General features: G+C 37.4%; 1 protein-coding gene across 6 annotated transcripts in view; it reads left to right on the forward strand.

Moving 5' to 3' along the window:
• LOC107742635 (glycerol kinase-like) overlaps window positions 1-13,550 on the forward strand; it is a 38,920-nt gene extending 25,370 nt beyond the window's left edge. Inside the window, exons 5-21 of one of the 6 annotated variants that reach the window (XM_016555686.1) lie at window positions 2,640-2,719; window positions 2,983-3,120; window positions 3,554-3,663; window positions 5,863-5,929; window positions 6,295-6,312; window positions 6,965-7,000; window positions 7,258-7,325; window positions 8,216-8,258; window positions 8,338-8,418; window positions 8,632-8,710; window positions 8,808-8,904; window positions 9,143-9,227; window positions 9,621-9,741; window positions 9,872-10,015; window positions 11,004-11,090; window positions 11,655-11,741; window positions 12,676-13,550. In XM_016555686.1, coding sequence (XP_016411172.1) covers window positions 2,640-2,719; window positions 2,983-3,120; window positions 3,554-3,663; window positions 5,863-5,929; window positions 6,295-6,312; window positions 6,965-7,000; window positions 7,258-7,325; window positions 8,216-8,258; window positions 8,338-8,418; window positions 8,632-8,710; window positions 8,808-8,904; window positions 9,143-9,227; window positions 9,621-9,741; window positions 9,872-10,015; window positions 11,004-11,090; window positions 11,655-11,741; window positions 12,676-12,689 — 1,355 coding nt within the window. In that variant the 3' untranslated portion in view covers window positions 12,690-13,550. Of the gene's footprint in view, window positions 1-136; window positions 327-2,639; window positions 2,720-2,982; window positions 3,121-3,553; window positions 3,664-5,862; window positions 5,930-6,294; window positions 6,313-6,964; window positions 7,001-7,257; window positions 7,326-8,215; window positions 8,259-8,337; window positions 8,419-8,631; window positions 8,711-8,807; window positions 8,905-9,142; window positions 9,228-9,620; window positions 9,742-9,871; window positions 10,016-11,003; window positions 11,091-11,654; window positions 12,171-12,675 lie in introns of those variants that run through there. The other 5 variants (XM_016555690.1, XM_016555685.1, XM_016555687.1 and 2 more) reach the window with 5 other exon arrangements.
• The last annotated feature ends 1,581 nt before the right edge of the window (window positions 13,551-15,131 follow it).

Here is a 15,131-nt window from a genome sequence, read left to right on the forward strand (position 1 = left end):
AACCTTTAAACTTTTCAAACTTTTTCAAACTTTCTGGTCCGGCTTTTTCAAGCCAACTTAAAGTTTGTCTTGACAAACTTTTTTATCTAGTTATGTAGTTGCTCCTGATATCAACATGCTAATAGATGTGTTTTTTTAGATACCTTGAAGACGTAACTTCAAACTGTTTTCCTCTGAGAGTGCTGTATCAACATCAGAAGCTGTTCAACTACATTGGGCTGACTTTCGACATGAATATGGCAAAATAAGCTCCATGACTACTTATGATGGGCTGTTTTTTTTCCTGAATCCATGGAAAGAAGCAGCAAACAGATTGGAAATACCAGGTAAGGTTTACTTGTTTCAACAGCTGAACAGGATCTGTTTCAGAAATGGCACAAATGTGTATTACTGTTCAAGTCTAGATCAGTGTGCTCTATAATGTGTCTTTGACCTTCATTATGTATATTTTGATTATAATGTGTTGTAAATAAAATACAAATAATCAAAACCCCCATTATTTTACTATTTTCTCACATTCTTTCTTACCTGCCTCACAGTCACACTGATGGGCCATTAGGGGAGGGCCCTTTGTCTCTCAGGTGTGAATCACTAAATATTCATGGTCATTGTCACTCCCTCGCATACGGCCTTTCTAACACAAAACATGTCTTATAAAAGTTAAATCAATATATTGTTTTCTGTGAATGAGTAAACAGGATGATTATTACATCATTTTATAGCAAAAACTGGTCTACCACATTCAGTTCTCAAAAGTCTTGTGGACAAATGTTCTGTATGTGTTTCATGGCCTTATTTCAGTGACTTAAAAAAAATTTGTTTCTCACTAACCATGCATAAAGGTTGTTTTCTCAAAAACACCAACATGTTCATACATGCTGATTATATATTATTGTAGCACAGTTTGTGCTGAATACAGTGTAATCATACTTTAGCCATTAATATGTTTTTAAGATACTGAAAAAAGCACAAATGTCAGGGCATGTCAAAACTTCTCCAGGGCCCCAAAACCCCCTCAGACCACAGGGGGTTAACCATAGGTGCATGTGAAGGACCAGCATAAGCCCATGGATCGCCTGGGCTGAGCACTTAGTTGCTGCACGCAGGTATTTCATCACTTCAGCGGTGACGCTGCCACCGTCTCATGGATTGCAGGAGCTTTGCTTGGAAAACCTGCATCACCGCCATAGCGTGTAGCGCGGATGCCACCTCACTGGCGGAAGTGTTGGCCTTGTCAGCCAGGTGGGCAGTCAGCCTGCAGGGCTTGAATGGCAGGCTGAGGACCACGCCCAGCGTGGCTGAAGAAGGGCATAAGTGTTGGGTGGTGGTCTCCTCGACGGGGACATGCACACGTATTTGTGGGCTTCCGCCCCATCCACGTGGGAGAAGAGAGATTGTGTGGGAGCGTGGACGTGCGCCGATTGTGGTGCAGTCCACGACCTCACCGCGTGCTAATGGACATGCAGGAAGAAGGGTAACTTCCTCCTCGAAGCGGCCTGGCTGCGGCCCAACTGGAAATACCAGGAGTCAAATTTACTCCTGGCAGTCTCTAATATCCCTCAGCTCGTAAGACACGAACCGGCAGGTCCACGCAGTGGACACATTCCGAGTTGGTAAAGGCAGCATCGGCATGGGCCAGGCCCAGGCCCAGGCAGGCGACACAGTGCTCGTGCTCGACAATTGGCCAGTTTATTGAACTGGCATTATCCTATAAGGTTTTAGGATTTTTGGGAAGGGGAGGAGTTTCCACTGCTCGAATGCTCAAAAGGGAACTGAAGGAATCACATGCTGTCAGGTGTGTCAGACAGCAGAGCACGAGACAGCAAGTAGTTTTTTTCTGCCACTTATTGCACTTAATAACTCTTTTTAACGTCAAGCAAGGCACATAAATAACAGTCGCATGCCCAGTTTATTCTCTGCTATATGCGTTGACTTTTCACAATGTTTTGAAGTAGCCTATCATTAAAATAATTCAGGTATCACATGCCGTTGCGATATGCATATTTTGATATCTACATTTGTGTTTTTTCGATAATTTCGATATATTGTGCAGCCCTAACTCCACAGGAGATAAGAGATATGAGCAGGGACTGTCAAGCTCGAAAAAGAACAAATATAACAATAAGAAAGACACCATAAAGACAGTCCACATGACTTCTGGACTATATTCGCTATATAATCTTCTGAGGCCATACAAGTGCATTTTGTTATTTGGGCTGATTTTATGGTGTAATTAGACTTTAGCAACCCTGTATAGAAAAGAGGTGTGTAAAAATTCTTCTATTTGCCATATACACCAGGAAAGAATAGGCAAATTATAATTTAAAGAAGTGTGTCAGTCATTCATGTTAATGATAAGCACAAACATTTTTTTTATATATATGATTAGCTAAAAATTGCTTTTATTTCAATTAAAAAATTTTAATAAGTGGTGTTAAAAAAAATTGCTCTGCCCATAATGAGCAGGTGTGGTGCATTGGGGATCAGGTGTGGACGCTCTATGCCAGAAAGTCTAGGGCAACTTTTTACTCCAAGTCCACCCCTGTATATGACCATCATTTAATATGAGTAGTCATATCTACTGCTTTACAGTCCGGAATCAAATATCCAAATAATTCCTGATTTGTTTGGATGTTTAGTTTGGCTTGATCTGCGAACCCAGTCAACAGTAGAAAGGCTCATCAACAAAACTCCAGGCAGAAACAAAAACCACCTCAAGGTGAGAGTGACAGTGTCTCCTTGTAAACTTGAACAGTTACATCCACAATCCATTATTATGTTAAAAATTTTTCAATATGTCTGGCAGGAAATTGCCTGTCCCCCCCTGATTTCTTGTTTCAAACAGAAATATATCAAAACATTGAGAAAAATTGCGCTTATCAAGCCACTTCTAACTGTACTCTGGTTATTTTTTTATTTCTGTTATTTTATATAAAGTTGGCTAAACTGAATAATATTTGTTACTTCTCTTGCTTCATACAGCACAAGACTGGCCTACCCATTAGCACATACTTCAGTGCAGTGAAGTTACGCTGGCTGATGGATAATGTGGAAAAGGTCCATGAAGCTGTGCTCTCTCACAGGGCCATGTTTGGAACGGTGGACTCTTGGCTTATCTGGGTAAGAGCAGTGGCAGTGAGGTTTCTCTTATGCATTTCTATAGTGTTTGTGTACATGTTTTTTGAGGTTGAAGGGTAGAAGTAGAAATCAGTGCATGTCTTAGGGGCAATATACTGCAAAATAAACTCAAGCACTCGGTCATGGATTGATTTCAAATGCTGTAATCCAGTGGTTCTCAACCACGTTCCTGAAGCCCCCCAGTACTGCACATTTTGCATGTCTCCTTAATCAAGCCTGGTTCAGGTCATCAGCTCATTAGTAGAGACTCTTAGACCTGAAATGGATGTGTCAAACAAAGAAGACATGTAAAATGTGCAGTGTTGAGGGGGCTCCAGGAATGTGGTTGGGAACCACTGCTCTAATCAGTATGAAGTGATCATAATGTAAATATTTTAACTTGTTTAAATAATCAGTGATAACCCCTAACTTTCAGTGCCTGACTGGGGGGAAGAAGGGAGGTGTTCATTGCACAGATGTAACCAATGCCAGCCGAACAATGCTCTTCAATATTCATACAATGGACTGGGATCCAGAGCTCTGCAAGTATGTACAAATTTGCGTACATACAGTTTTATATAAATCTTTCTAGACCAATGCTTATTTGCATATGCAAAAGTCTAAATGGATACTCCGCCCAATAAATGAAAATTTTATGATCATTTACTCACCCTCATGCCGTCCTAGATGTAAATGACTTTTTTTTTTCATTCTGAAACACACAGAGATTTTTTGAAATATAATCCATCTCTTTGAGTCCATATAATGTAAATGTACAGGACCCTCAAAACTGATGCTTAAAAAAACACAAAACAAATGCAGTGGCAATCTACACAACCCCAGTTGATAAATCGGCGTCTTCTGAAGCAATACTATAGGTGTGTGTGAGAGAAAAATACATTTTAAACATTTTAAAAACCATCGCTTTTGACCAGCTGTCACACCTGGGTTCGCTTGGCATAAATGTAAGCATGTTTGTGAAGCATAATGTCAGCAATGTTGTGACATTCTAGCAAGAAGTAATGGCTTCTGTGTCACTTCTTGCATGAGCTTAAAAACACTTATGTCAGGCTTCACAACGTGCTGATGTTGTGCTTCACAATGCTGTCCTGAACCTGTGTATGACAGTTGGCATGAAGCAATGGTTAAAAATGTTAAAAATATGATATTTCTTATACACACCTTTTGGTTTTATTTTAGAAGATTGTTTTGTGTTACATCTGAAGAATGCAAGCCATGCATTTGGAATGGCATGATAGTGAGTAAATAATGAGAATATTTTCATTTTGGATATGGAGTATCCCTTTTAAGACTGGAATACACTTTGTGACTTTTAAAATCTACACTACACACTTGCCAATTTGTAAATAGTTACCGATAGGGTTGGTATCAAAAACCCGGTACCAATATGGCACCAGTACCTATGTAATCGGTATGTACTAGAACCGAATCAGAACGCAGATTTCGGTGCCTCATTTCGGTGCCATGCCTGAGCGATCGATTGAAATATTTGTCCTCTGGTTCGCCGAAACGAACGTAAGAAGCATCATCACCGGCACCGCACGTGAAATATAATTTCCCGACTGAGAAAATGCACGTGAACTCAAGTCGGAAATCTCTAATAATACAAATCCAACAAATCTTTGTAGTAACGTGAGTGTCCATGTTGTTTTCACATTCTGACTTAAAAGCACAACTCGGGAAATGAGAGCATCCGTGGAGCACGGGAATGCATTAATTACACTTGCTCTGATGGCAGCAGGTAGCCTTCCCATAACTAAGCTAAACATGCTTAAATTAAAATGCCTAAAGCTAAACCTCCCTTGTATTCACATTTCTAAACCTGTTGTCCAACAAAAGAGAACATTATACATTAACATTTTTACTCCACAACACCAGTCAAATGCTTACTTTTCTGATCTGATGTGGCTTCTTGTCACAGAATGAGGCAGAAAATATGTTCCATAGGCTACTTTAAAAAGAATACATCGATTAGCAATGGATTATAAATATACTTAATTATTATGAAAATACCAGAGATGGCTTTAATAACACATAAACTATTTTGTCGCAGTCGAGTGTTTATTTTCTTTGTTTTATCAATCAAAACATTTATATGTTCTGTTTACTCAGTTACAGCTAAAATAGCCATGCCTTTGTCCAAAAAATGGATTTCCTGGAGGGTCATGAGTTCCGCTACTTCTGTGACTGGATATGTGGCTATTCTGTGCGATGGCGCCCTCTGGCGTCCAGTATGAATGAAACCGACATCATGTGTTTATAGTGCTAATGGCCAATCCATAATGTTTTTGGGAATTTTTATTTATTTTTATTTATTTTTTTAATAAGTATCGGTTCAGGCACCGGAACCCAACCCTATTTAGAGAATAGTTACAGAGAAAAACTGACCATCATACCCTAAGTGACTTGACTTTCACACACTACCAGATTTTAAGTCATTTCAAACACAACAAACTTGCGCAGAAACATGAACCTCATTGCTAGGAGACACCTGAACAAATGAAAACAATATTGTTCTAAAATCTGCCCAAAATATCAATCATCATGAATTTGTTAGACATCCTCTGACTCAATAGAATAGTCTATAAAATGTCAACTCTGACTGCTCAGAATCTGAAGACTGGTGACCAAACTGCAAATAGGCAATAATCTGGGCAAACGTGTAGTGTATTCCAGTCTTTACTGTTTTTAAATATATATTTATAACATGTATTTCTTAAACAGATATTTTGATATACCAATGGAAATTCTGCCAAAAGTGAGAAGTTCTTCAGAGATTTATGGTTTAATGGTAAGTGTTTGATCCCAAATAGAGACCTGCTTTCTGTACTTATGTTACATAATGCATGGGTATGATTCTGTTGTGGTAAATTGTTCCATTGCTGTAAATGTATCCTATTCAGAATAAGTATTTCTTTGAATGCAGGGCAAGAGAAAAAAGAGAGAAATGATCTTTGCTCCAGAGCAGTGCCTGTCAAAGAGTAACTGTTTATCTTTAACTAAACATAAAAAAAATCCACAAGCCCCAATAACATCTTTCCATCCAAAGTTGAATTTTGCTGTGGAGCAGTCATTTCACGCTTTGGAGATTTTAGTGTGTCCTTTTTTACCATGATTATATTTTGTGTCCTGTGATCTCTTCGGGCTGACTGATAGAAAATCAGCTCTAATCTGGTGAGTATCTCTAGCTGTCCACACTGTCATGTCTGGGAAAACTTTGCTGTGTCATGTTGTCATCACAGAAATTGGTGCATTTCCAATATGCAGCAAACATGTTTTTCACATTTTGGTTGTAAGTGCATTTGATATATTCCTGAGTTAAGGTCTTATTGGAAATGTACTGGGTGGTGATCTTGTCTGTTTTTCATTGTGTTTTGGCTTGACACCCGACGCACTGCCTGTCCTTCCCAACAGTTCTTGAAATTTAGGAACTTTTTCCATTTAGTTTTATGGCTATGATCCTCTTCTTTGTTGCCTTTTTTTTATTCACTATGGCTGAAGCCGCACCATCTTGAGTTGCAGTGATGAAAATGAAGCAGCTTTTTTACAGTTTTTAACATACTTGCAGAGTCACTGATTATTCTTTTTTGTGGAGTATGTTTAGAGCAGATACTTGCAGCACACAGCGGCAGATGATTTGCCAAAGATGCTCTTCTCCACTAAAGTAGTAGACTATAATTATTAATCTGACTCTATTTATCTGAAGTGTTTGCGTTCTGACTTTAAGCAGGGGGATGTATAATGCATGTTAATTATTACATTCATTTGTGTATTATTAAATTCTTCCTCTAATGTTTTACTTTTTAATATTAAATTTTTCTTACAGAAATCTGGCCCTTTAACTGGTGTCCCCATATCAGGGGTAAGATTATTAGATTATTATTAGAAAGATTACAGTTTCTTTCTGTAGTTTCTTGCTCTTATTTAGCTAATGTCTCTTAAAACTTTTAGTTGTGTGTGTAGGTGTAGTACATTGTGTCATGAATTATTTTGTTGAGTTGGACAATTAAATTTACCATAATGCATATAAAGTACAATATCTTCAGATCCTCAAAAATAATACAGAAATTCACAAATACATTCTGATGTCCTTTAAAGTAACTTTAGATTTGTTTACAGTGTCTTGGTGACCAGTCTGCTGCGCTGGTGGGACAGATGTGCTTCAAGGACGGACAAGCTAAAAATACGTACGATTTTGTTTATTTAATCTGTCTTTTCAGTTCATATGCAGTAGTATAACTGAGCAGATTCTACACTGTAAAAAAAATCTGTGACATTTATGGTAAAATACCGGCAGCTGTTGTTGCCAGAACTTCACTGTAAAAAATATGGTAGCAACATTTTAGATTTTAGACTTATAAAAAAAAAAAAAATGTATTTCATTAACTGATGTAATGTTAATATACCAAACTATTGAAGTACTAATATCTGTTTTGTACCATTGTAATACACTGATAACCACCAAAAACAGGTGGTGATGACGAGAAAGTCACATGATGAATCAAAGCACATCACAAATAGCTTTTCCACTAGCTCAGGAGGGAAATACTTATATAAAGAAGGTGTACAGTGGCATTTACACAAATACTAAACACCTTCATGGTAACACACAATACTGAAATAATGCATTTAACATTAATTTAACAACATTAGATACAAGATAAAACCCTAATGTACACAACCAATAAGAAAAAACTAAAACGAAACGGTTATTTCAATGAAAAAACATCAAATATGAAGTGTCATGCAGATTTTCACTGTAAATGATACGATAACTTTTTCTTTTTCACTTCCAAAAACCATAATTTTAATAGTATTTTACTGTAAAATTACATTAAATGTAATTACAGTTATTCACTATATATAGTATGGAATCTTACTTTTAACCAATTAACAGGTTTTTACAGTAGCATTTTTACAGTATTTTACTGTTAAAATCACGATCATGTTTTACAGTGTACTTTTCTCCACATAGCCTTATTTGTCAACATGCAAAAATGTGTGCTTAGACTAAAGGAAGATGTTGTGATGTGTATATTTGCTCAAAATGTGTAACATGTTTGTTTTTTATTTACAGTTATGGGACTGGTTGTTTCCTGCTTAAGAACGTAGGGACTAAGGTATTCAACATACATATAGCTTCAAATGTTTTTTTTATTTATTTAATCTACATTGTTGTTGTTTTTTCATATCTTGAAGCCTGTGATGTCAGACCATGGACTCCTGACAACAGTCGCATATAAACTAGGGCGTGACAAGCCTGCCTGCTATGCACTAGAGGTGATTATTGAATGCTGACATTGTTTATTACATATTATGTTCCTGGCAAAGTAGTTCTTACCAAAGCAATGTACATGTTTTGTTTATGTGGCAGCTATTTCATTCCACCTCTCAAAAACATGAAAAGTCAATTAATTTCTCATAATTACTCTGTGATTTAGAGTGATGTATCCAGTCCTTCACCCTTGCTAATCTGGAGTTTTTCTTTTCTAGGGTTCTGTTGCCATTGCAGGGGCAGTTGTGCGTTGGCTAAAGGATAATCTCGGAATTATCCAAACCTCTACAGAACTAGGTGTGTTTGTGTAAAAGGTTATATTTATACCCTCATACAAGAACATTTAACCCAGTTTTGGAATATTTCATTTTAAACATTTCACTTTTCACCCCAGAGGAGCTAGCTGCTGACGTTGGCACATCATATGGCTGTTATTTTGTCCCTGCATTCTCTGGATTATATGCGCCATACTGGGAACCAAGTGCTAGAGGGTTAGTTACTGATACATCCATTTAAAAGATCGTTTTCGGTTGATGTAAGCGATGTAGAAACACTAAAGCCTGAGAAGAATGAGCATCACATTAGAGAAAGGCATTCGAGTTTTATAAGAAGCAAAAAAATCCTCTTGTGAATTTCATAATGAGTTTATTATGTGAAGTCCAGTTGCAATTTTTGTGTTATTACATGTGAAATGTACAACATTGAACCTCTGTCTCTTGCTTACAACAGAATCATCTGTGGTCTAACACAGTTCACCAATAGGAGTCATTTGGCTTTCGCAGCCCTTGAAGCTGTCTGCTTCCAGACACGAGAGGTATCCCTCCATGAATTGGCATCTGCATGATTATACATTCTTATTACATGGCTTTCTGGAATAATTGATTCTGAAAATTAACCGATGTCGAAGGAAAAGTTTCTGTGTCCAACATAGCATCTGTTGTCTCCGCAAACTAATACATAATTTCAACTCAAATCTTCATTTCTTCTTCATTTAAATAGATGTGTAATCTATAATATACAGTCAGCCATCCAGTTAATTTCCTGATCGCCCTGTTGAGGTTATTTTGCAGGGACAGTTTACTGTATATTATCCCTTACTTATTTTTTATGGTCTTAAGGATAGAGGTGCTTTCTAAATTTGAGTATGTCACGAATAAATGAATACATTTTTTTGTAGGATGATAAAGGATGCCCAAATTTGTTTCAGATTCTGGATGCAATGAACCAGGACAGTGGTATTCATCTGTCCCAGCTCCAGGTTGATGGAGGCATGACGTCCAACCGGTTACTGATGCAGCTGCAGGCCGACATACTGTGTATCCCAGTTGGTAAGATGCACATTTTCATCTTGTAAGTCTTTATACGAGTCTTTATATGTACATAAACACTGGTATAAATGTAATTTTACAGATGTTTGCAGATGGGCAGATATGTGATGATGTAAGTATTTATTTACAGTAAAGCCGTCCATGCCTGAGACCACAGCCCTGGGTGCTGCCATGGCAGCAGGAGCAGCTGAGGGGGTCAGCGTGTGGAGCCTAACCCCAGAAGATCTCACAGAGGTCACTTCAGAAAAATTTGAACCTCAGATCAACCCAGAGGGTAAAGGAATCTAAAGTGCACCACACTCCCAATTCATAACTAATGTAAATTGTATGTACTTGTTTGTTTTTTTTTGTGCTTAACACATGCTGAAATTATTTGATTTGCAACATGGTTCAATGTAATACTGGATTCCTCCAGGCCATAAATTGTGTTCATGACTAAGGGTGTGTTCACACTTGTAGTTTGGTTCTCTTGATTCTTTTGGGCTGGACCAAAAAACCAAATGATACATTATAGTCCAGGTCCTCTTAGCATTTACACGGTCATTTTTAACAGCAAACCTAAAGATACAAAACAAAAGGCATAAGGATATGGTTACATGGCTCCTATGACAAAAAGAATGAGGTATGCTTGAGCATTCTGTCCTTTTTAAGGTCGCATCTTGTGACATCACTTCCTGGTTTTGGTTAGTTTGGTTAGGTCATGTCTTTTGTCCATGTTGGTTTCATATATCAGGCACACTGTTAGTTTGGAAGCGGACTGAGAGCCACCTTTTCAGGGGTTTCGTGTGAACACACATAAATCCCCAAAACTGGCCGTTGATTAGTAGATGAAACCTGGGAATAAGAATGAAAGAGACTAATATTAGCGTAGATGCCATTCTCTTACGTTGTAACAAGTACATCGGATGTTATGGGAAGTGTTCCCATTTCCTTTTGACCTAATAAATGCAGCCTAACAATCCTTTATCACATTTCTATAATTCAAATCCGTTAGTGTGTTATGTGTATGCCAGGTTAAAGAGATAGGTCTTTAATCTAGATTTATACTGACAGAGTGTGTCTGCCTCCCGAACAACGCTAGGTAGATTGTTCCAGAGTTTGGGTGCTAAATAGGAAAAGGATCTGCCGTCCGCAGTTGATTTTGATATTCTTAGCATTATCAAATGGCCAGAGTTTTGAGATCACAGCGGACGTGAAGGACTATAATGGGATATGAGCTCGCTCATGTACTGAGGAACTAAGTTTTTTTTTTCTCTGCGCAGAGAGTGAACTGCGATATGCTCGCTGGAAGAAAGCTGTTCAGAGGGCTATGAACTGGGAAACCACAGAACCAGTCAACAATGGAAATGGTGTGTTTTTTTGTTTGTTTTGATTTGACTCAATTAACCAATCAATCAACTAATCAGAGAAATGCCTTATACAAATGCAATAATTAAATGTAATTGCTGTTTTTGATATTTATGTTGTTGTTTTATATTTAAATTAGTAAAAAAAATACATAGATGGTGATTTGTATTTATTTATTTTATTTTTTGAAAATCTGAATCTTTTTGCTCAAATTTTTATTTATTTTTTCATTAAAAAAAAATAAAAATAGCCAGACCCATAGAAGTAGTCAAAGAATGATGTAGGTTTAGTACCTAATAACCAGAGGTATTGACCCAGAATGTCCAAAGTCAGGGGGAATGGTTGTTTTGTTTTGTTTTTTTACAGAGGTACAAAGTCCTGTTTTCTGCAGAGTTATTGATTATCTGGTTGAAGGTAGAACTAAACTCTGAAGTAAATTCCATCTCCAGGAGAAGAATAAAGTTTTGTGGTTTGACAAAATCAGTAGTTATTTAATTGTCCCACTTGTTTTCTCTTTCTTTCCACTGTCTTGTGTGACATGGACCTGTGTTCTGGACAACCAACAGAGGAGACTAGTATCTTCAGTAGTGTTCCCTTGGGCTTTTACATTCTGGGTAGCATGTTTATGTTAATTGGAGCAAAGTACATTGCAGGTCAGTGTGAGAGCGAGTGAATGAGAGATGGTGAAAGAGATAGATGCATGTTTTTGTATGCGTGTCCTCTTTAAAGTCCATCAGCCTGAGAGAGAGTGGTGAACATGAGTGTACTCACAGGATAACCACCACACATTTGTTTTCTACTAGTAGATGTCTTGCAGTAGTGGGAATGAATGGTGTAGAATAGCATTTCATGTGAGTCTGAGGAGGAAATTATGGAACAGGTCCTGTTCATGTGTGATGGGATATACTCGAAAAATAAAAACAAAAATCCACAGTTCCCAATTTGATCAATTAAAGGGTGCTATGTTAATGATGGCTGTAAATATTTGGCATGGTTTGGTGAATTTGGTGGGAAAAAGGTACCTGTTCTAAGAATCTCCCTGTCTGTCGCCAACTTGCTTTTGCTGTCACTTAGGGCTGCACGATAAATTGCATGTGATTTTCATGCACATCTCGTCAGTAAAGCTGGTTCTGTGATTAGTAGTAAATCTCCATCACGTGCGTTCAGATGGAGCGCCATTTACTACACAGAGCCGTAGTTCGTTGACAAGCTCCAATATCGCGTTCATAATCGCAGATGAATCGCATTTGAATATGAACGCGATATTGCTAAGCTTGTCAGTGAACTACGGCTCTGTGTATTAAATGCTGCTTCATCTGAAAGCACGTGATGGAGATTTACTACTAATCACAGAACTGGCTTTACTGACGAGATGCGCATGACAATCACATGCGATTTATCATGCAGCCCTACTGTCACTTCTATTCAGTGTTGGTTTTCCCTTGTTCACAGTCTCTTCTTCTCTTCTCATCCAGTGTCACGCTATCTTAAACATTTGTGTGCATGTTGAAAACTTCTCTGCTCATCGATTGAGCAAACATGTAGTTTTTGCTGTTTTAACATTCCTTTTTTTTCCTCTCACTAAAGCTGGGCAGAAGTAGACTTGAACCTTTCTGCATTTCAGAAGATGGAACATGAAGTCATTAGAAGGTCCATGTCTTACCCCTTCAAACTCAAGATGTGCTGTAGTGGCCTTGGCAAAAGACATTCCAATGAAACAGTTGTTACTGCTTTCTTCAGTACCTTAATATGATAAATTAATACCTTTCTGGCTACGTAGCAGACAATTTTTATTTACCATATCTGGTATGGGGACATCATTATTTTTCATGTCCTCATTACTGTAGTTTCCCCACACTGTTCTCTAGAAGGAGCTCCATACATTGAAATTGAAGCTGCCGTGGCTTGGTGTTTCTGGTATTTTGCATGTACAGTACATTCTAATGGAATTGTCAATGATAGTAAGCAGCTCTCGGCTGTGCAAATCAGTCATTGTCCAATTTTATTTAATTTTTTAATGGCACTAACAGTCACAAACAGGCGTGTGTCTGTGTATTGTGGTAATGTGTATGGTAAGTTTTAGTTTGAAGTTTGAAAAAACAAGACGTACTATTAGTGCAATTTAGTTACTTCTCAAACCTATTCAGGAGAGTTTTAGTGCACTTTATAATGTATTATGCTGTTATGTGTAACAGCAAGGGAACTCTACATAATCTTATGTAAATGTTGTGATGTTTTTCCTTCTCTTTTACAATTTCATAAGCCTTTTGGAAATGTTTGTCATTTTGTTGACAAAAATACTGTGTGTAGAAATCAAGTTAACCAGTCCAAAACACTGTGGCCCTGCTGATAGAGGTTGCACTACTGCATAGCTTCTGCCTCCTATAAGAGAGACCATTAAACACGATGTCGCTTGAGCAGTATTGAGTCAACATCTGAACAATTACTGACGAGGTCTGTGTAATTATCATAAAAACAAACATTCCCTTTGTTTTGCATATGCTCGTGTCGCTTATAGTTAAAGTCCTTCTCTGATTTTATTATTGCTTGCTAGGTTGCAACGTTACTTTGCAATATTTTAAATATTTTTGGTATTTTGCATGGTCTGTTATTGGAGTAGTGTCACCCGGGTGGGAATTTTAACTCCTATTCACTGGGAATAAAAATAAATAAATTTAGCCACCCCATTAAATAAAAAAAACAAAACAAACAAAAAAAAAACTGCTAGAATCGCCCCGGTTTCTCTAATGTCATTTTAATCACCATTATGCACGGTGTATCGCTGTCATCGGAAATCCCCCTCATCAGATGAAAGGATAGTACGACAAAGATATGGCTTTCCTCAGCGGACATACAAACTAATGTTTTGTGAATATGAGATTGAGCTGAAAAATGAAATGCTGTATCAGATGCAGGTAAATCACACTCGCTCAGTCCATCCCTCTCTCATAATACTCAATACAGTGAGATTTTAATGCAGTTGTACTCGTAGAGACGTGAGATATGGCTGTGTATCAGCACGGCTGTGATTCGGTCGTACTCGCAGCTCTACTCGTGTGATATTGCATATATATATATAATATATATATACACACACATACATACATACATACACACACATATACCTCAAGTCGTATTACCTAATCGAATTGCCGCTTGCTTGGACCCATGATTGCCGGTTCTAAATTTCTAGTAGGCCATTTCATATTGGAGGTGGCTAATCAACATCCTGTAGCTCACCATTACTAATAAATATATTATGTTGCGCAAGTCGGGGCACCACATGTCCGCCATGGTTGTTACAGTAAGGACAGCATATGCTCTTACAGCATCTACAGTACAGTCATTCTTGAGACATAGGACAAAACAGGTCCAGCAAGAGTAACTGCTATTAGGTTTAAAAATAAAAATATTTTCAATTTTAAATGTCATGAGGGATTAATAGAATGTATTTAACACAATTATCACCTTCAATTTAGTTCTCATTATACCAAATCTATGTTTCTTAATGTCCTCTCACTACATCTAAAACAGTGTGTCCACAGAGAAGGGTTCAATCATTCATATGCAATAAAATGGATAAAAATGTTTTTTTTCCATTAGCATCAGAAAAATTAAATGCTACGACATGAACTCCATTGGTTGTGTGAAATGCCAAATTTGTCAACACCATCAAATGTCACCACCATAAGATTGTGTTCCAATGATATCAAAATACTTAAATGTGACTCTTGAATAAAAGCTTTATAAACAATAACATACTCACTGTTTGTTGTGTTTGTTTAATACAGTAACTGATTCAATGAATGTATTTGTTAAAATGACTACAAATTCAGGTTTTCGTCACCACCAGATGTCTTAACTCCGTCAGTTGAATATTTTGATAATATTTCATGATATTTTATATTTGTTGTGGAATTGTTGGTCACATGTGAAAGTTTTTTCAATTTTGCACCCTGTTTTGTCCCACTTCTCAAGAATGACTCAGTAGTCATTGTTTATTTGAAATTATATACACAATACATGTTGTAATTATGAGTGAA

This window comes from Sinocyclocheilus rhinocerous, unplaced genomic scaffold (assembly GCF_001515625.1).
Source record: "Sinocyclocheilus rhinocerous isolate Xijiao unplaced genomic scaffold, SAMN03320098_v1.1 scaffold947, whole genome shotgun sequence".
Taxonomy (NCBI): Eukaryota; Metazoa; Chordata; class Actinopteri; order Cypriniformes; family Cyprinidae; genus Sinocyclocheilus; species Sinocyclocheilus rhinocerous.